At 32.0% G+C, this 21,838-nt stretch overlaps 1 protein-coding gene across 2 annotated transcripts in view; it reads right to left on the bottom strand.

Annotated features, from left to right (window-relative positions):
- The window catches only part of LOC118183052 (kin of IRRE-like protein 1), a 795,633-nt gene that overhangs the window by 212,436 nt on the left and 561,359 nt on the right, over positions 1-21,838 (bottom strand). For both annotated transcript variants that reach the window (XM_085820807.1, XM_085820808.1), the window contains exon 7: positions 13,073-13,263. In XM_085820807.1, coding sequence (XP_085676933.1) covers positions 13,073-13,263 — 191 coding nt within the window. The remainder of the gene's footprint in view (positions 1-13,072; positions 13,264-21,838) is intronic.

Below are 21,838 nucleotides of genomic sequence, written 5' to 3' on the forward strand. Positions count from 1 at the left end.
GTTTTTGGGGACACTCAACAACACTGTCTCGTAGAAACGCGACGTTCTTATAAGTTTGGCTGTATCTAGAACGTGGTCATTTAATGTCTGCTGTTCAGCTTAGGTCCTCAAATTTTGATATTAGTCTGTGAACTGTTATTTCATTAGATGTACTTTCACGATCAAAGATTTCACGAAACTTCCGAATTCTCTGATTACCCCGCCTGGCATTCTAATATATGAAGCACATTTTTGCAACTTAAATTTTGTGAAAATTCACAAGTGACCACATATTCCATTATTTATGTTTTACAGCTTATAAACTTCATGAAATTGTTGGGTCAGCATCCTGAAGATTTCCAGTTATTGGGAGTATCAATAACTGGCTAACTGCAAAACTGATCTTTCAGTATAAGGAAAACTGGAAATCTAGCCTTTCGATACAGTCTAACGAAAATTGAAAATCTAATCTTTCAAATATAATGTATGAAAAACTGGAAATCTAATTTTTTAATTAAAATCTACAGAAAGCTCATAAATTTAATCCTTTAAATGCAATACTTTGAAAACGGATTACCGAAGACAAGTAAGCTATTCTTTCAACATAATCTACAGAAAACTCGAAACATACTCTTTCAACATAATCTACAGAAAAGAGGAAATTAAATTGTTCAGATATAATCTATGGAAAAGTGGAAATATAATATTTTAAATGCTATCTGTGGAAACTGAAAATCTAATCTTTTAATATAGCCTACAGAAAGCAGAACATTTATTCTTAAACTAGCAGCTTCGCTGCCAGCCTTCGTCTGGCTTTTAAATGTACCGGAAAAATGGCTGAAGGGAACACCAAACGTTAAATTTAAAAACTGCATAGAATTTTACTCTGCAGAAAAATTTCATAAGAAAAAGTTACTCGTATTACGTATAACAAAATTACAATGAAAGAAGCAATATTCTTTAATACAAATATTAATTATCCTAATAAATAAATTAACCAACTTCCCTTTGCAAAATCTTAAGAACTCAAATGGTATAAAGGAGGTTAAGATCTTTGTTTCCTAAAAAAATCACTCAAAACTTTTCAATATCTTAAAAACAGTGAAATGAGCAATAAATAACATAAAAGAATACAAAAAACAAAAAATTCTGAAAAGCAAAGTATAATTAATGATATTTTATGTTATATTTTCAAGAGAAAAAAATTAGGTGCTACTTTGGTAGACGGTTGCACGGAATTTTGGCGATTTACATAGTCGCAATTGTTGGCGCGGTTTTTACAGTCATCAGGCATCTTGAAAAATGCTGTTTTTACGTATTTTACGCATACAGCAAAAGTATTCGAAACTTTAAAAAAATATCGTTAAAAATAATGGATTAATTTTTTGTTGAAAACGTTGTTTTTTAAGATGGCTGGCAAATGTAAATAAATACATTTACTAAGAGTATAAAATGCTAAAGTAAGGTTAAATTATTACTTTCATATAATAGAATAAAAACATTGCGCCAACATTTAATTGGATTAAAATATTACTTAAATTGAATATCAAATTAAAAACATCATACCAACGTTTAAAAGAGTTAAAATATTACTTAAATACTTTAAAATAAGTTTTATAGGAATTAATTGTTTAACATTAAAACATATGTGGCAATAAATATCTCAGGAATTTTTGGAAACATTGTATTAATTTTTTATTAAAAGTTGAAGTATACAATTATAAAGTGAAAAAAATTATGTACTTACATTTTTTAAAGTATTTTACCTGTCGTATATTGATAAGTACCACAAAAAAAAAAGTCTTCTAACGATCTTCATCAGTGATCCACATCTCTTGCACTTCATTGAAGAAGCAATTAGCGAGGTTTTCTCCAAAAATTTAAAATAAATCTCCTCTGACGCTATTAACAATTTATAAACAAATCTTTGATTAGAAAAGCCAGGTTGGCCAAAATAAGGTCTCAAAGGTCAATTTTTTTATTCCGATACCACTAATTCTTGATAATTACCAATAACAACATTCATCTTCGAAACGGACATATCCATTCCAGTTGAAATCTGAGGAATTCGAAGAGATGAATAATAAAATTTTAAAATGGCGCGGTAATTCACAAATATTCAGTAACCAATCAGGGAGCTGATTACATCACGCATAGAATTAAAATTATTTAAATAATCATTCATAATAAAATCATTTTTAAAATAAATGCAAAATTAAATTTTATTTTAATACTTAACAGCCATAAATAATATTTAAAACATTAGATTAAATTTATAGATATTAATAAAACCAATTACTTTTTAAGTAAGGTGACGTCATTGATTATAAATTATATAAAATATTATAAATAGCAAAATTATTTCAAATAAAAATGCAAAATTAAATTTATTTTTTATATTTAGAAGCCATAAATAATATTTAAAACACTGAATTTATGCATAATAAAACACATTACTCTTTAAATAAAATGACAACAAAGTATCGGTTACCATAAGTAACTTATCCAGTAAAGGGTTTACGATAAGTCGTATTACTCGCCAAACGAAAAATCGGCAAAATCCGTGCAACCGTCTACCAAAAAAAAAAAAAAAATGACAATAAAAAATAATAATAAAATGAAATACGCCAATCTCTTAAAAACAGTGACATAAGAGATACGATGAAATATTGTTGCCAAACCCATATTTCTAAAAGAATGAAACTATTAAAAATAATGCGATTTCATCAAAAATCTATCAACAACAATAAGAAAGGAAAATTGTTGCCAAAATCACATTTTTAAAGATGTGCGATGTGAAAAGTGTACTCGGAAGCTTTATTAAAAAAATTTTTAAATACAAAATATTATCATTTTTCCAAAATTCTTTTTGTAAAAGTAGTCGCAAGGATGAAAGTTTAACGTGTCCAAAAATCAAAGAAAAATAAACTGTACATTTTTAAACATAAACTTTTTTAGAAAAAATCACGCTGAAAAGGTGTTAAGCTCACTTTGTTAAATAAATTCTTATTTAATCGATTTATTGAAACACGAAATTTATTTTAAGTTCGTAAAATAGCTAAGTGCCTACGTTTCATGACGATGTGAAAATGGAGTGCGTAGAGTAAAATCTCGCTTTCCTATAGCCCATTATGTCTCAAAATGATGCGATTTCATCACAAAACATAAGATTTAAAAAATTCTAATTCGAATTTCGAAAAACTCGTTTCGAGGTGCACTGGCTCTTGTCTAGATGCACACATGTACAAAATTTCGTAGCCGTGGGTCTATTAGCTTACGCGCAGTGCGAACGAAAAACACATACACACAGACACACACACACCATCACAGAGACAGACTCTTTGTTTTATTATATGTAGAGAAGACTACAATATACGGAAAACGTATTTGTTAGTGGTGTGGTGTGGTGTATTTAATTATGGCAAAGCAGGACTTTTTAAGGGAAACTGGCTCGTATACACGTTACACATGGGGAAAACCACGAAAACGCCCATGCAGCCAGCCCGTTCGCGGGATTCGAACCTCGGACCGAACTACCAGTGTTCAGCGCCTTTACCGCTCGGGGGCTCGTATTTGTTAGAAACGGTAAATTTAATCTCTGAAAATATTATGTTTTGAATATAATCGAAGAATAATTCATTATTATGTTAACAACTATAATAATTATATTTACACGCGTTAAATACTAAAGAAGCCATTGAATTCATTCCACAATTTCTTTTGTAAGTAAAGTAACTGATTTTAAGTGTGCTGCTTGAGTTATGTGTTTGGAACTATATGACTACGACCAACAAATGCGAAAATAAAGGCTAGGTAAAAGCTTTTAAGCCGAGTAAGAGGGTGGATATGTGCGTGTACTTAGATATATAAGTAAAGTACTGGCGATTGCAATAAAAAAAGTAAGCGCACAATTAGATGTTATAACACTCCCATATATACGGCTAACCATTTTTGAGTTATGCGATATACATACATTCAATCTGCATTGAAGGGACGGATATGTCATGCAAACAAACAAATTAAAATTAATTTAAATGTATTTTCACCCTCTAATTGCCATTCAATGATATTATTTCATGATTAACTGAAGACTTACAATTTTATTACATTTAGCTTGAAAAAAGAATTTTCATACAAATAATTTATAAAATTGCAAGATCTACACTGCATTAATTTTCTCTTGAAGTCTTACCATTTTAGAATCACATTTTTTTTAAATCTTGCAAAACTCATTAAACTCAAATATTTTCTCATTTAATACATGAAAATAATATTAAGAGTTTGCTACATGTATATATTCAACCTACCGGTGTTTTCTGCAGCATGAATTTTATATGATTATGTTAAAAATAATATTGCAAAAAATTAATTGTTTTTAAATATTGTATTGTTCAATAATTTTTATAATAATCTGTTTACTCTTCACTCTATCCTCGCTAACCGTTCTTGATTTACTCCTCATTTCCAACGTTTTTCATCAGAATTACTGTTAGTGAGATGTGAGTTAATGAAAGAACAGATTCATTTCAGTGATCAAACAGTCCTGATCCGATCCCATTAAAGAGCGGGTTTGCCCTTCTCTAAGCCACCTCGTCGATGTAAAAGAAAGGTTTATTAAAAAAAGCCTGTCAATCCGTCTCGGCATTGTCGGTGGAAAGGTCTACGTCTGTCATTTTAATAGCAGTTGTCTTTGATTTGTCTTCTTATATTTGTACCACTTTTTAGCCGGTATTGTGGTTAGTGACGATGAGTGCCTGACCCATGGGCCCGGGTTCGAATTCCAGAGAAGGCATAGATGTTTGGTTCTGAGCGCCATGGGGGGCCCTCAAAATACCCGGAGAACCGAAAGTCCTTTCGAAGTTAGATGGTAAGGGAAGAGACGTGGCATACCGTCGGACAGTCTTCAAAATTGGGGCGAGAACTTAGCAGTTAGATAAATTCAACAATACCTCAATCACCTGTGTTATTACAGAGGTGCTGGTCTAGCTTTTAACTGTACTCGTGCTACTCTTTTCTTTCTTCATGTGCGCCATGCGATTGTTATATACTACAACATAAGACGTGAAAATTATTTCTTTTAATTTTGCAGAGTAAGAAATGTGAAAAATCAAATTTGCCCTAGCCAAGCTTCGAATCACGGATCTTTCACTTGCCAACTGAACACGGTAAGTACACGCATCAAAAAAACACGCACAGGAAAATGCAACAAGCAACAATTCGCACTTGAAATTACATAAGGAAACGCAATAAATCCTTATTTTCTCCAGAATTAAAGAGTAGCAGAGGCGAAGCAGATGATCTAGGCTCCACTTCTATGTGGCGATGAATTATTATTCTCCAAATTTTATATCGGAGCCGCTATTATGCTTTTTCGTAGTAAGAAACGTGAAAAATCAGCTTTGTCCTCGCAGGGATTCAAATCATGGATCTCCAAGCTGTTACCTAAGCGATGATTACTTAATGCTTTTCCATCTGACACATCTAAACGGAAATGGGACAATTTCTTAAAACTACCCCGACACAGAAATATAAATTAGAGATACTAAGAATTTCAATATATATATATAATATGTCATGATTCTGGGAACATGGAATAAGCTTGCAGTCGTCGTAGCTGAGCGTGAAGGCTTACAGATAACGATAACTAAACAAGAACTTGAAGAATTTTCAGTCTTTATTTTCACACATATAAAATAATCTCAATAGATGTTTATCCAATCATAATGAAATCCGATACATTTCTATGATTCAATCATAATTAAATACGTTAAATTGTTATTTACATTGATTCTTAAATTTAAGACGCAGGCACTTTAGACGAGGAAACAAAGCGAGGAGATATCAACAAGATGGGAGCTAGCAGAAGTAGTGACGCAATTAACTTCTATGGATTAATATACCAGAGTAGGTGCGATTCTAGAGATAAGCAATGATTGGCTAGTTATTAGTTTTGGTTACCATTTTCAAGCAGCATTACGTAACGTAGAAAAATCTCGATCTTGGGAGAACAGATGAATTTAGGGGTAGAGCACTAAATATAGAATGTTAATTTTGAGGTCGTCAATTATTTATTTAAAGTAGCTATCGTATTTTGTTATATCTTACATATATATAGTGATATATCTAAAGAAAAATACAATGGTTTAATTTTAAAAATTCAAGGAATAGTTTTTCGTCTTACTGAAGAATTAAAAATATCGAGTTTGACTATAGTGAAGAAATAAAAGTACCTAAATAATTATACTTGGAGACTGAAAGAAAGAAATCATATGATTTTACATCTTACAAGTAGCTTTAAATTATATCCGTCTCACACGCTGTAGCAATGAGTTGTAGCACTAGCCATGGTTCAACAGTATGTGCCGGATAATGTGAGTGTAGAGAGTACAAGAAACGTCTAAGATTCTTTTTATTATCTATGGTTGGATAGTAAGTCTCGTAAACGCATGTGTCAAGTATAAATAACATCCAAGTTCTCTCATATTATCCGTGATTAGACAGTAAGTATCGGAAAATACGTGTGCCAAGTAAAAATAATATTCAAGTTCGCTGGAATTATCTATAATTTGAAACTAAGTATCGGAAAATGCGTGTGTAAAGTGTAAATAACCTTTAATTTCCCTTGCAATTATCCGTGGTTACAGAGTTAAATATTGGAAAATGGATGTCTACAGTGTATAACATCTAAGTACTTTTTTTCCAATATTAAGAGAAGAGATAAGTAAAAAATACAATGAAAATAGCATTTCAAGTAACATGTAAAAAATTATATAAATGAAGATAAAACTATTTTCTAAACGATTATTACTTACTTTCAGTGGTTATACGGAACTGTTTTTTAAGTACTATTCTTACCCGAAAAAGCTGTTTTTTACTATTTGCATTCGCTTTAAAAGCTTTTTGTCATCGCTCTTTGAAAGGTTGCTCTAATTATTAATAAAGAAAGAGCATTTTTAAATGCAGATTCGTCGTGCTATATATATATATATAAAGAAACAGTTAATTCTTTTTTCAGCTCTCTTAGATTAATTTCTGGTCTGTAAATGCATTCTATTTCTTTTATATTTTCGTGTCTTTTGTTTTTAGAGCGCAAGTCATCCGCTTAAGGAGATAAAATATCATGCAAAGGTGTATTTTTCTTTCTTTCTTTTATGAAATTGCTGGTTTTTATAGCTCTTGCAATTTAAAGCTCTTTAATTTGATAAAATTCCGCGAGGCGCGCTGTTTCCCCTTTCGCGATTTAGTCGGTTAAAAATGTTTTTCCATTTGTCGGGTCATTTTCGGTTTTCTATGCACTTTTTTTAATTGTTTTTATACACTTAAGTGCCTCTTTTAAGAAGCTTTTTATTCAGAATATTCTGCCTTTTTATTATTCTCATGTGCAAGTAAATGAATAAAACATTCATTGGTTCAAATTCGTTGTTATAAATTCGGTAAAATAAATTTCTTGACATCAGCAGTATTTACAGGGAAAAAATATTTCTTTCATTTAACTTTTTTAAACAGTTGTACATTCAAGTGGAAGATAAAATAAAAGCAAGTATTAAATATATCTTATTACTGATTACAAAGAAGAAAGCTACGGAATTGCCACTTGCATAGAAATTATTTGTCAGACAAAATTACAACTTTAAAAATGGGTGTATTTTTCGTTTTAAAGTCCTATTGTAATATTTAAACTGCACATTCTGCATAAATTTTGCACACGTTCTGCTCTTCATGAAAATGTTCTTTGAAAAGCGCTAGGCAGTATCAAATGTGGGAGATTAAGCAAACAGGAAATAGAATTAATGTAAGTTTAAAAAAAATTGAAAGCTTTCAAATTTTATATTACGTCCAAAGGGGTCTTTTTTAACGTTTTGCGTGTTACCTTTATTTATAAAATATCCTGTTCTTCTCACTTAATTCATAAAACTCAATTCAACAGCAATAGCAAAATATATTTAAAAACAGTATAGCTTTAGAATTTCGGATACTTAGTCTCACGCGCTGGAGATTTTTTTTTTTTTTTTTTTACAAGGTTGTCATTGCTCGCTTTTAAATCCTTCAGTTTGTTAATAATAAATTTGTTAACGTTTTACAAAACATGAAATAGATAGTAAAACAAATTCGAAATTAAAAATTCGGGCTTCCATGTCCCAATGTATGGGTGGAGGATTACGTTATTCAAAATTTGACAGCTCTAGGTACCGTCTTTTTTCCTCTTTGCGATACACATTCCTATTTTCATGACACTCTCCTTTATTTAATTTCTTTAAATATAATACATGGCGATAATATTTGGTGGCAACAATTTGAAAAGTAGTTCAGCCTTTTACAGTGATTTAACACAAAATCTCGTTTCGAGACTAATAGCATTTTTGACGTAACGTTCCTTTGGTTTAATAAGCCTATAATTTTGAATGAGTGTTATCTAATATTCACTTCTCTTACTAATTTTGGGCATTTGATAATGGTACACTCAAATACAGAATTTATCATTTTAATTAAGACGTAATTCTGATATTTTAAGGCATTACTAGATCAATTAAAATCATCGAGCATTAGGATTTTAATCCGTTTTCTTTTTTCTTGATTGATAAATGAGCTGGTGAATTGGATTTTCTTAACTTTTTTATGCCTAATATAAACTGACTATAACGTTAAAATAACCTCTAAGAATGCTTTGAATTCCGCACACAGGTAACTCTTTCATGCTTTGTCATTATAATAGAATCTAATCTAACTTAATTTTAATTAACTCTTTCATAAGGAATTATTGCTTTCCTCTGAGTGTGCTTCCGTCGTGTAAGCGATTAACACTCAAAGAGTACAACTGATTTTTCATACTTCATGGATCGGAAAACTCATTACTCTCTACGTTAATGCCTGAATTAAACTGTGGTCGACTATAGATTGCCCTACCTGTTACTGGTCGACTGGGCTTGTTTCTCTCCCCTGTCGTTCTTTAAGTGGAAGGAATGTAAGATGTTTTCGTATTTGCCCATGCCTGCTCCCGTGATGTAAGTAGTTAGAAAGTTTACCTAACAACTGGGAAATCCTTGGTTCGAATACAGACTGGGAGATTGACTTTTCGTGTTTTCTGCTTCGAAATATCTGATAGTCTTTACAGTTTTTCATGGAAGTTTAATATAAAAATAATACATACACATACACTGTGTCCACAAAAGTTTTTATGTGGCTTTTGTTTACGAAAACGTTGGTCGTAAATATACACTATTTACGGTTAGATAAATATTTTATATGATGCAAATATCCCTGCGAACAAATTTTAAAACGTTAGGAAACCTAACTTTTTAGTCGCTCCCCGTGATCCCTATATTTAACATCTGAGAGCATTTTATGCTGATCAGAAGTCAACAAATTTGAGAACTAAATTCGATAATTCAATCAGAAAAGAATGCTCTATTAATATTAATTGTGCAGTAATATTAGCATTAATTTACATAAATAATTACTATTAATAATACTGGGTCTTAATAATATTAATGCTACTAATCATTTAATATTAATTCTGCGCAACATTCATATTAATAATTTACGTAAATAGCCGACTACATAATGTAACTATTATTCTCAAAGCATAATTTATTATTGTGTCCACCTATGCTGCATTAGCTTTAACCATTGTGTCTCCAGCCATTACAGGAATTTCCGTTCCTAACTAGATCATGCATATCAACAACATAACATGTGTAATTCGCTTCAATAGCCTTTGGTGACTTAAGCGAATCAGAACTGCTAACAATTCTCCAGGAACTTCTACATTCCGTTCCTTGAATAAATTACATGAAGCGTAACATAACGAAAATCAATGCAATTGCATTTAACAAACACACAAAGGAAAATAAATGGGGAGAGCGTTCCTGCTCAGACTCACAACAGAAGATAACATGCATTTTACAGGTCACGTATAACTCTACATAAATGGCTCAAACGTTCTTTCTCATGTTAATTTATTTACTCATAGAATATTAACTAATGTAACTAATTAACGAATGTAACTGTATAAGTTACCGATAAAGTTTGAAACGCATCCCATTGTTTAAAAATGTAAAATGTTTTTGTGAGAAAAAAGTAATTAATTAATTCAAAATGCCATTCAATCCTACTATGTTGCAACAAAGAGGTTAATTTTAATACCTAAATTTTAAAGTAAAAAATTTGCATTTTTTATATTTTCTCGTTTAATGTGTGTATTTTTAATAAAGATCTTTTCATGATTCTGTTTTTACGTTAATAAGGAACAAAAATACTTGCAATTTTGTTCAGGATTTGAATACCTTGTAGACACATTAGGATTATTTCGAAGCAAGAGAGACTGAAAAATGAACAAACGCCTTCGCCGGGAATCTAAAGACGGACCTCTGAAATGCCGGCACAGTGTGCTGACCACTACACCACGTAGGCATGCTAGGAAAGTGGGATAAATACCTTATATACTCCTCATTTTAAAGGGCGACTGGGGATTTTAGAGGACACAATGGCCAAATCCTAGGTGTGGAGAATCCTCATCCAACACCCTTTTAGTTCGGGCGCCACTTTAGAGACATTAGGTTAATTGAAAAAGCTGGAGAGATGAAAAATTAGCAATCGCCTTCGCCAGGAATCGAACAGCGGACCTCTGTAATACCGGCTCAGCGTGTTGACCTCTACACCACGAAGGCACGCTAGGAAAGCAGGAGAAATACGTTGAACCTGACCGAACTACCAGTGTTCAGCGACTTTACCGAGAAATTGTGCCTCTATATATTATAATTTTGACATCATCATACGAAACGTCGTGGGAGAAAAGAAAAAAAGGAGGAAACGCAATTTTAAAACAACATAGCATTAAATAACATCGTAGGAAAAAAATGCGATTGAAAAATTTAGCAACATTAAAACATCGTCGTATTAAATAATATGGTAAAAATAGAGAGCACACAAATCATCGTGTAATGATAACTATTAAAAATTATTATTTAATTAAATCTCCCTTATAAATGTGTATATATAATTTTTCATGAAAAAGTTAATGAAAATATAATTAACGAAAATTAATGTATATATATATATATATATATATATATATATATATTATTAATGTATATATATTATAATTAATTATAATTAATGAAAATATAATGTATATATAATTTCATGAAAAAATTAATTAATGAAATTAATAAATTTCATGAAAATTTTTCATGAAAAAATAGAGTATTAAAAAATTGAAAAAAGTAAAAGGAGTAATAGCAGGGGATTATCTATACTAAAATAGTTTAATTAAATATTAAATTGTAAAATGAACTGTAATTAATTCATACATAACATTAATTTCAGATTTTTAATGTTTAATCTTTCTTCTTGCTTTTTCAGTAAACATTTATTAGTTATTTCAAAGGAATAAAAACTACAGAAAAAATATCAGGCTATTATCATCACACGATAATTTGTAGGTGCTTTATTTTTACTAGATATTTTGAACAACGATGTTTTAGAACTGCTAAGTTTCTTAACAGCTTTATTTTCTATACAATATTGTTATAACTCCATATTTTAAAACTGAAATGTTTTATCCTTGCTTGATTTTCTCCCACGAAGTTTTGCATGGTGATGTTTTCAATTTGCGCTGTTTTCTCCGAGACGTTTTAATCTGCAATGTTTTTGCCACGATGATTTCGCCTGTAACCGTCGCATTACGTGATATCAATGCTGTAATTTGTATTTCATTTGAGCTTAACACTCGCGGTAAAACTGACTCGCTGTCATATTTGTTTCTCATTAAGCGGTTTCTTAAAAATTCTTTGATGTTTAAATTTATTTCATCTCTGAAATTCTTCAGACTAACAGCAAGAACAGCTGAAATTTGGGACGCTTGATGATATAGTAATAGAAACCCATTCCCTACTTAAATGCTTAATTTCTAATAAATCTATAAGCTAGTCTTTGCGAGAACAGTGTCAAAATCTAGATGCTATTTCATTTTCTTATAGTTATATAAATATAAATATTCATTAAAGTTGCAGAGTGAAAAAAAGCTATTTTTTAAAAAGGGTTGAAGCCTCAGCCTTAGTTTAATAATGTCAATATTATTAGTAAACACAACTGTAGACATGAAAATACAGAATATTTCCTTTCTAACCCGCGCATCTTAAGGGGGTTCATACACCTTAAACGCCTTATGATCTTCGAATTATGTGACTGTTGCAAGAATTGGAATATTTTATTTATTTTAAAAGCAATTACTTCCAACTTTTTACAGCTACTAATATAGCTGCTTTAGAAACTAGTAACCAGAAAGTTTGTGTTGCCACAAATATTTTTGTAATTTAACCCGATTTGTGACAAAAGTTTCCGTCATGTTTCCACCTTGCGCGCATAATATTTTAAAAATGGCTAATGGTACGTACTTGAAATTGGATGGAATTCTTTATATGGGCTCTATTTTCTAACTGAACCAAAAATCTGATGAACATTTTAATATTAAAAAATTTCATATACGAAAACATTGCAGATTTTTTTAATAAAATACATTTTATAAACTGAACTCGAAATAAAGTAAAAATTTAACATGGAATTCTTAGAATTTTTGGTTCGCAGTAGTTTCCAAATTTTATAAAAGCTATATATTAAATATGGAATTAAATTTTGCAACAAAATGTTTTAAGCAGTGCGTGCAAAGTGGATACATGTCGAAAAAAGGTTGTCACAAAGCGGATTAAATTATAAAAATATTTGCAGCAACACAAACTTTCTGATTACTATTTCAGAAAGCAGCTATATTATGTAGTCAGCTGTAAAAAGTTGGAAGTAATTGCTTTTAAAATAAATAAGTTATCCCAATTCTTAGAACAGTCACATATTCGAAGATCTTATGGGTTTTAAGGTGTATGAGTCCCCTTAATATCGTTTTCTTCTTCTTTGAATTCTTATACAATATTGTTGCTCTAATGCAAATCAATCAACAAATGATTTAAATTTATTATTAGTTTCATTTTCTTTAAAACCCTTATTCATACATGCTACCCACTTATAAAACTTACTATATTTAGTAATACATTTCATATTTTATTTCAATGCAACAAGCTGAAAAAGTAAAAACACTTACATTGTGCAATTTTTCCGCAATATATCTAATATGGACTTCGCCTGACTCTAGCTTGATGCTTCCCCATTCCCAATATGTCCTCACCGGGCTTGGATCAGAACAAAAGTAGACGGCGATGACAGCGTCCTCATCCTTTTCTACGACGACTCGTTTTTTCGTTCGAGCTGTGTCAGTCAAAACTTGAGGTGCACCTGAAAAGCACAAAAGAATGTCAATTTCCGAAGACGTCATACGGGAATTTGTAGGAATCAATCAGATGGCAGAAGTAAAAGATTACTTCATCATACGTAAAAATACCTTCTCTACATATATGTAACATAATTTATAAGGATAGATGTAGAACATGATGTTGAGTGCTGGGTGATATTTTCTTTAACGGGAAGGTAAACCTCAGCTATTTATTTAAGTATAATTAGAAAAATAATATAATTCAAGTGTCGGAACGGACGCACCGGCTGTTCAGAAATTTCTAGCACACGTTTCAAATATTTGTTGAATTATACCAACGGAAAGAAAACAGCAAGAACATATTTATTGGTTATGTCCCATTTGAGTCTTTCTCAAATCAGGTTTTTTAAAATCGTTACATTTCAACCTCTCTCGATGGAGGGCTGTGCCACACTTTAAGATTTCCCAGATAAGAATTTCTTGAAAACAGTTCCAATTCAGCCTCTTCACGATGGAAGGTTATGAACCCAGGGTTTCGCAGATAAAGCATTTTTGAAAATCTTCCTATTTTAGACTTCGGAAACGAAATGGGTAAGAAAGGTTACTATTTCCGCCTTTTCATTCATGTTTCAAGTTAAAGCGAAAACGCAATGCGATACGACTGACAAGTATGTATAACGTGTTGTTACTATTAATCTCCACCCTTTAAAGATTCTTTTCAGATACTATTTAGATACAGCTTTTAATTTTCCTGGCGTTGGCGTACAATAGGGTAACATGCAAAAAAGTATTAATTAAAAACACGTGATGAATCACATGTTATTATTTCGTCTACCATCTATCTTTGCGCATTTGCTGCCCAAACGCCCTTTACGACGAACAGAAGAGATGGAAAAAATAATTGAAATAGTTCGATTCCTGATCTCGAACATCTATAGAGAGAAGAAGCACGGAATGGCATGTTACCGCTTCCAGAAAGCCTGAAGTGGGAAAAGTTGAAAGGAGACATACATGATGGAGTAGGTTAAAGCATTTGCCAAATCATACTTTCTTTTAAGGGTTGATCCTGAATCTGAAAATGTAACAGGAAGTCATGTGACTACAAAATATGTACGAAATGATGTCACTATTGTGAATTCCTTTAAACTTTGTGTTTAACTAACGTTTAAATGTAATATCACAGCTAAAATATTTTGACAATTCTAAATCTAAAATGGAAACTTTTGCAGATTGGACTAACATTAAACCTAGTTTAAAATAAAATAGCACAAAAAGAGTTTTTATATATTAAGTTTTTATTTAAAATTTGTAAAATAATTATTGAACAGAAAGAATAAAAATAATTATCAAAGATAACAGCTTAAAAATTAGAACCCATTTTCTTCCCTAAAACGAGAATTGAATTTTTTTCGCCCGCTTCTAACAAGAGGTCTTCGATCGGTGCGTAGACTATAGTGTTCTGCTGTTGAGAGATAACAGGGAATAAGAATTCATCCGACAGTTTATAAGATTAGAATAATGTTTAGTTTATGTCAAAATGCGCTTAATCATAACACTACGACCATTTACGTGAACTCGTTTAGCGAAATCAGTTTTCACTGACATTGTTGACATTTAAGTACTGTACACAGTTTTTAGGCACGGCTAAAAGTATAAAAATATATGTATATTCGGAAATCAGCATTCAGTAATAATACATTTTACTAGCCATCAGTTGCCCTTTACCTAATACAAGAATCAGTTGCCCATTACTACCTAATAGCACAAAATATAAATAAAATGAAGAATTTTAAAATGTCATTAACGTCTGTTTCAATGAAACTTTTGTTTAGCATCAAAGTTTTCTTTAAATTGGAGTTTATCCAATAACGTTACGGTTAATCTAATCTTATGCTATGTCTCGCTTTAAACAATTAATTCAACTGTACTTCTTTCCTTAATCTTTTCCGCCTCCAGTTTATCAAGAGTAATTAGCGAAGGAGAAATGAAATGCGTCAACAAAGAACATACAACATTTACACGCAAATTCAACAGCAAATTATTAACTAAACAGGAGATGCATTGCAATTTGCCGGAACACTTAGAGAAGGCTGCATAATGGAAATAATCTCTCAGACAAATAAAGAAATACATACAAATTATTATTAATTTTGACTGTTTAGGTAAATAATGCATACCATAACAGTTTGGTGATGAGAAGATAAATCCTATTACACTTTGCTCTTACTAAACTCTAATAATTAATCAATTCTCTAATGAAATTAGTTAAAATCTCTACTTAATTCCCGTTGATAGGAACTTAATTTAATTATTTCGAGTTTAGATGAAGAGACGGAAGAGCTAAGCTAAGCCTAACTTTCTCTTAGATTTGATTGGGTGTTATTAGATTTGATTAAACGCTAAATTACTAAAATAGTGTTTTAAGAATCGAGGAGTTTAAATGGAAGCGACACTTAAAAACTGGAATTTTACTTCGAGCTATAGTTTGGATGAGAATCATAATAAAAGATCTATGAAATTTTTAAGAATATATTTTTTCATCGATACTAATTGCAAAAGTAGTAATAATAAAAGAAATTTTTAGTTAGCAAGTAGCAGCTCTCGTAGTAATAATAAAAATAGCAGTTAATTAATTAACAATAAGCAACTGTCGTAAGAGTAACAATAGTTATAGCATAGTAGCAATTAGTTGGTTAGTTTTAAGCATAAATCCAAATCTAATTTACTCCTGAACATCATCATAATAAAAATAGTTACAACAGTATAACAATTAATTGGTTAGCGTTTAGTTGGGAGGTGAAACTTTAGTAACTCTTGAACTATACACTTGTTTAAAGGAACTTTTTACAGACTATCTCTCCCTTTAAACTGAAGTCTGGAACCCTAATGAATACAAGCAAGAGTAAAACTTAATTAAAACTTTATTCGCAACTAAGGGTTATAGATAGAAGTACAAATATAGTAAATTTATTTACCACTTCGTGAGAGGTCTTGTAACACAAAAGGCATAAATATAAACAAAAAAATACTATACTATATAAACACTATCGAATTCCAAAAATAGTCAGAGCCATCTAAGATTACAGGTGATGGTTTAAGAAAGAACAGCTTTGCAAAATTCCCTCTATCAATTTAAACCCTTGTCTGCTATTTAAATCCCACCTTATTTATATTAATGTTTACAAAACATACAATAACAGGAGAGAATTAACATGAAAATAACATGTTATTTAAAATAAATCACAGATGAATAGTTAGTTCATTAGCAGTAATAATAAACAAAAGTAGTCGTTACAGTAAAACAAGTAGATAGTTTTAGCTGCTAAATAGAAGCAGTGACTGGTTAACGTATTAAGACAAAACATATCTGGATATGGTTAAGCATTTGAGGGTAGTTGCCTAAGAGGAGGACTTTCTAAGAGCAACTGGCTCGTATTCATATCGGATATGAGGATATCTACGAAAAATACCCATGCGGCGTTTTACCTGGAATCGAATCCGGTTCGAACTCTCGATCAGTGATCTTAATCCCTGAATCCCTGAGCCAAAAACACACAATGACATGCAGCGTTTGTATGCGTCTGCCTAAGATTAGCCATGGAGCAGAAAGTTCTAAGAGAAACACGTTCACCTTTAATATATATATATATATAGGGAAAGCACTAAAATAAACAAGTAAGAACCTAGTTCGCAGGGATTTGAGCCCGGGTTCAGTTAGAAACGTTCATTGGCCTGTCTTTTCGACCACTGGTAGATAAGTAGCAGCGATAATAATGATTATTAATTCGTAGTAATAGTCAAAGAGTAATAAGGAAAGGCAGTCGTAACAATAATTTTAATAGCACAAAAAAGCAACACCAGATAACTAGTTGTAAGAAAGACAACTTTGATCGTAGTAAATAGTAATAATAAAATGTTGTAAGTTAGATAGCAGTAGCAGTAATAATAGTTATTATTATTAATATCAGCAGAAACACAATAAAAATCTCATGAGCAGCCATTATAATATTTCTACTTATAATATTAATAACAGTTACTATTAAAACTAACTATTAGTTTAGCCAGCGAAAGCATCGGAAATCGTTAAGTGCAATTAGTTTAGTTGATAGGAGGGTAACAGCAGTGGTTCTGTTGTAATACGACTAACTAATAGTTATTGCACTAACTAGTAGTTAGGTATTAGGAGTAGATCTAACCTTACTACTTAACTGAGATTACTCACAGAAAAATCTCTATGTTAATAGAATATCATTTGCTAATTTCATAATGTTCTGGTGTTAAGCAATATTTTATCTGTCAATACCAAGTATCTGTAATTTTCAGTTACTTCTATAGTTTAAGGTATTCTTAAAAGCAAAAAGAATAACAGTCTTAAAAAATATAAACTCTGTTAGGTTCTTAAAAATAACTCACCTAACTTTAGTACATTTTCTAGGTTGTTGACTCAAAAGCCGCAAGCAAAGAACAGATATCAATTTCATCTTGAAAATAATAAGAGTCGACAAGTTTTCGGTTCTCTCTTTGCTCCCCTACTCTCTCCTTGTCATCTATCCCACCCCGACCATGAGTCAATTGACGTAAAATGTATCGATTGCAAAGAAGTTCCCTCGGCAGGCCACTGTTCTGGAACCAGCTCCACTCATGATTCGATGTGTAAAATCTCCAATATGTCAGCAGGGTACTGCGAACTTTGTTCTATTCTTTTTCCGATATTCAAAATATCTATCATTGTAAGTTTCGCGAAAACAGTGTTTCTCCGACAATAGGTAATAAAATATATCGGTTTTTCAATACAAAAATGTATATTCTTTTGCCATTGGTTTAGATTTTTAACATTCGCTGCTCGCGCAAAATTGTAACAATGGTTGCGCGGCAATGCAATTTGTGCAGACTTCTTATATTGATGGGGCGTAACTTCAAAGTTCAGAAATCGATCTAAGCTAGCTGTGGTTGTAACATGCCTCTTCTGGTAATAATAACTGAGAAATTTAAAGGTAAAATGATTAGTTTATAAGGTATTTCTCCCACCTTCGTGATGTGGTGGTCTGCACACTGGGCTGGTATTCCAGAGGTTCGTGGTTCAATTCCCGGCGAAGGCGATTGCTAATTTTTCATCTATCTGGCTTTTCCAATTTACCTAATGTCTCTACAGTGGCGCCCGAACTAAAAAAGGGTGGTGGATGATGATTTCTCCCCACCCAGGATTTGCCAATTGGGTCCCTTAAAACCCCAGTCTACCTTAAAAGGGGGAGTATATAAGGTATTTCTCCCAGCTTCTTGCCGTGCCTTTGTGGTGTGGTGGTCTTCACACTGGGCCGGTATTCTAGAGATCCGTGGTTCGATTCCCAGCGAAGACGGTTGCTAATTTTTCATCGCTCCGGCTTTTCCAATTAACCTAATGTCTCTACAAGTTAACTATACTATGAAAAGTAATGTTAAATATGTGGAGGAACACAGTATTTTCGGATGGAATATTTCAACAATTTTAAGTTAAAAAATGTTTAAGCAGTAAGGTAGATATGTTGCATATTTTCCAACCTTAACGAGATAATGCAGTTTATACCGCCTTGCAAACTGATTTACGATTCATTCACTACGTATAACATATACTGCACAGCATTGACACGAGGTAGACTCGACACCGGCACATGATCCGTACCAATTACAATGGATGGGGTACAAAAGCAAGTTTTTCAGTATCGTAGTAATGAGTTAAAGGTTTAATGCACATTTTGTCCCTTCCCCCACTGAATATCACAATTGTATGACTTGAAATTGCACAGGTTCAACATCGGTACATTATTGACATTACGTAGGATCCAAGCAGGCGTAAGTCAGATACTGTACAGAATCGACACGGTGTAAGATACACAGACAAAAGGACAGACTCTGCGTAGGTTTGAACAAACATATTATCGACACCATATGACGGATACAGACATATAATCTACACGGCGAAGGATTCTCATAGGCATATGACAGATACTGTGTATGAACGACACCGGAATAAGATCGACATGACGAAGCATTGACACATCACATCATCGAAACGGCTAAGGATCGAAACGTATAGGAATGTCACTATACAATTGGCAGAGTGATCCATATAAGTATAGTAATTGATCCATATAAGCACATGGCTGAGACTGACACACACATAGGCATAAGATTGATTGACATTGTGTAAGATCGATATCGGCAAGTGCAGGTGAAGGTTAAAGTTGATAGGACATCAAAATGTCACTACTAGTAGTATATGTACAGCACTACCGTACTAACTGTGCAGCTCCGTACCAATTTCGATGAAGAAAAGTCCAAGGGTCCCCTACCAGCAAACCATTCCACAGACCTTTCGGATTTGCAGAAATTTAAGTGCCTGAATGTTCCACACACATTATACACTTACAAAAAAATCTATGTTTTCTCCGGGACTCGAACCCGGGTCCATCGCTACGGCAGCCAACGGTGCTAATACTGTAGAGATCATGGTGTCACGGACAATCATCAAGACATACAATCAATGCAAAACATAAGATCCACACAGACATAGGACCGACAGAGTGCAGATCGATACTGGCATGCAGTCAGTAATGGCGTAACGACGACACAGGTTTCATATAATTAGCTTTGGAACATAATCAAAAGATGGATACTGTCATAAAATCAAAACCGAATTTGAGCTGCTAAGTTGATCAGGCGCCAGCAGAGAAGCTGTCGATCCTGCGTTAGTGGACAAGAAGTCAATTTCATACGCATTATATAAAAATACAAAACTTTGTCACAATGAATAAATTTAGCGTTTTTAGAGGGCATACTTTAAAAAAATACTATAAATTCAACAAAATTATCCTAAAACTAATGATTTCATTCCACTTTTCTATAGGTCTGGTCTCATTACTGAGGTTTGCAATACATCATGCATATGCATTAAATTTAATGAATCGCCATAAATGTGTGACAGGTACGTTTGTTAATTAACAATCCTCACAACATCAGTTGATAATATATTAGCGTAAATTCATGATTACCATGAGCAATTATTTCAATCTCAATGTGCACGCATTTTCCGTGATATATAATTATAGGCATAAACTGTTATTACTCTGAATTCTAATAATCTTCTATAACGTATAAATAATTAATGCTTTTGAAATTGCACTAATATATCTAGGTCATAACTATTAGAGCAATATTTGCAATTGCTTTAATATATCTAGGTCTATATATTACGCACTAACTCATTTTCATTCGATACATGTTAATGATAAATCTACATTGTTTTTGAAACACATGAGGTAACTTAGCACCAACGTTAAAGTAACATGAATTAGTTGATCTTTGTTAACAGATAATGAAGAATCTGTAGGTATGCATGTATGAATCTTCGTTGCATTGACAAAATCAAAAACGACAGCGCCTAGAGTCACCAAATTTTGAGAGCACATAGGTTTCCACCGAAACATGTTTAACTCAAAGCCCGAATTTTGAATTTCGAAATTTTTCATTTATCTTATGTTCCATATTTAATCACAAAATCCAGTGATTAAGAATAATAGTGTTGCTACGCTTCTCTAAGTGTAAGATATTTGTGTTTCAGATTTAAGCAACAGACTCAACGATTTAAAAAACAAATATTGTGCCACTGCCCAAAACCAAATATTTTTATCTACCATGCGCTATTGTCTTGCCATTCGGCACAGCGTAAGATATTTAATTTATCTTTTTCAAATTTTACCTATCTGTTATTGGTTAACAAACTAAGCGATTCAAATGAAAAACAAAACGCAATTATTCATGTCTATTATTATTAATTACTAGTTGGAGCCGTGATACAAAACCAGCTTAACTGATCAAAATCATTATACACCTTTTTCTTTTTCCATAATAATTATTTTAGGAGACTGGCCTCACGAGCGGAAAGTAGTAAAATAAAAATAACAAGGTTCTGCTATACACTAATTCTCGCATATCCCTCTTCTTTTTTTACTCATTTTAAAGTGCGAAATTTAAGTGGGTAAATTACGAGAATAATTTAATTTCCGAAGGACGCGGTTTGAGTAAGATCATAAAAATGAAAAGTAGTCAAGGAAAAAAAATGCACGTTAACTATCATAATATCATTTCTTTAAAAAATCCTACATTCTATTAAGAATACATAGTAATATTTACATTTTAATATCTAAAAATATATCTTCGTTTCTATTTCCCTGTAATTTGAATCGCGGCCGTTCTTATTGTTGTCTGTGCAAATCCTTAGGTATCAAATTATCCATAAATAATTAGAGAAGGTGAATGTGCAATTGACTGATCGAAAATCGTAGAATGAAAATCAGTTCATGTTTGCTTTGCTGCGATGACTTCAGTTCATGTTTGCTGCTTCTCTTAGGCTGGCATTAAGTTCAACAGTTAGAAGTGAAAGATTCGGCGTGAACATCGCAAGTAATTTTCTAGGGTTTGTCTTTGTTAGTAAGATGAAAACAATGACTACGTGAACGAATCTCTTTTACAATTTAGTAACGCTTGTTCTATAAACGCATCGAGGATAGGGAAAAATTACGCGAATATTTTTAAATTTTTAGAACCTGGCGCTAAAACGCT

The sequence above is a fragment of the Stegodyphus dumicola genome, chromosome 7 (genome assembly GCF_044657685.1).
Source record: "Stegodyphus dumicola isolate Sdum_Otavi_A_Nest chromosome 7, ASM4465768v1".
NCBI lineage: Eukaryota > Metazoa > Arthropoda > Arachnida > Araneae > Eresidae > Stegodyphus > Stegodyphus dumicola.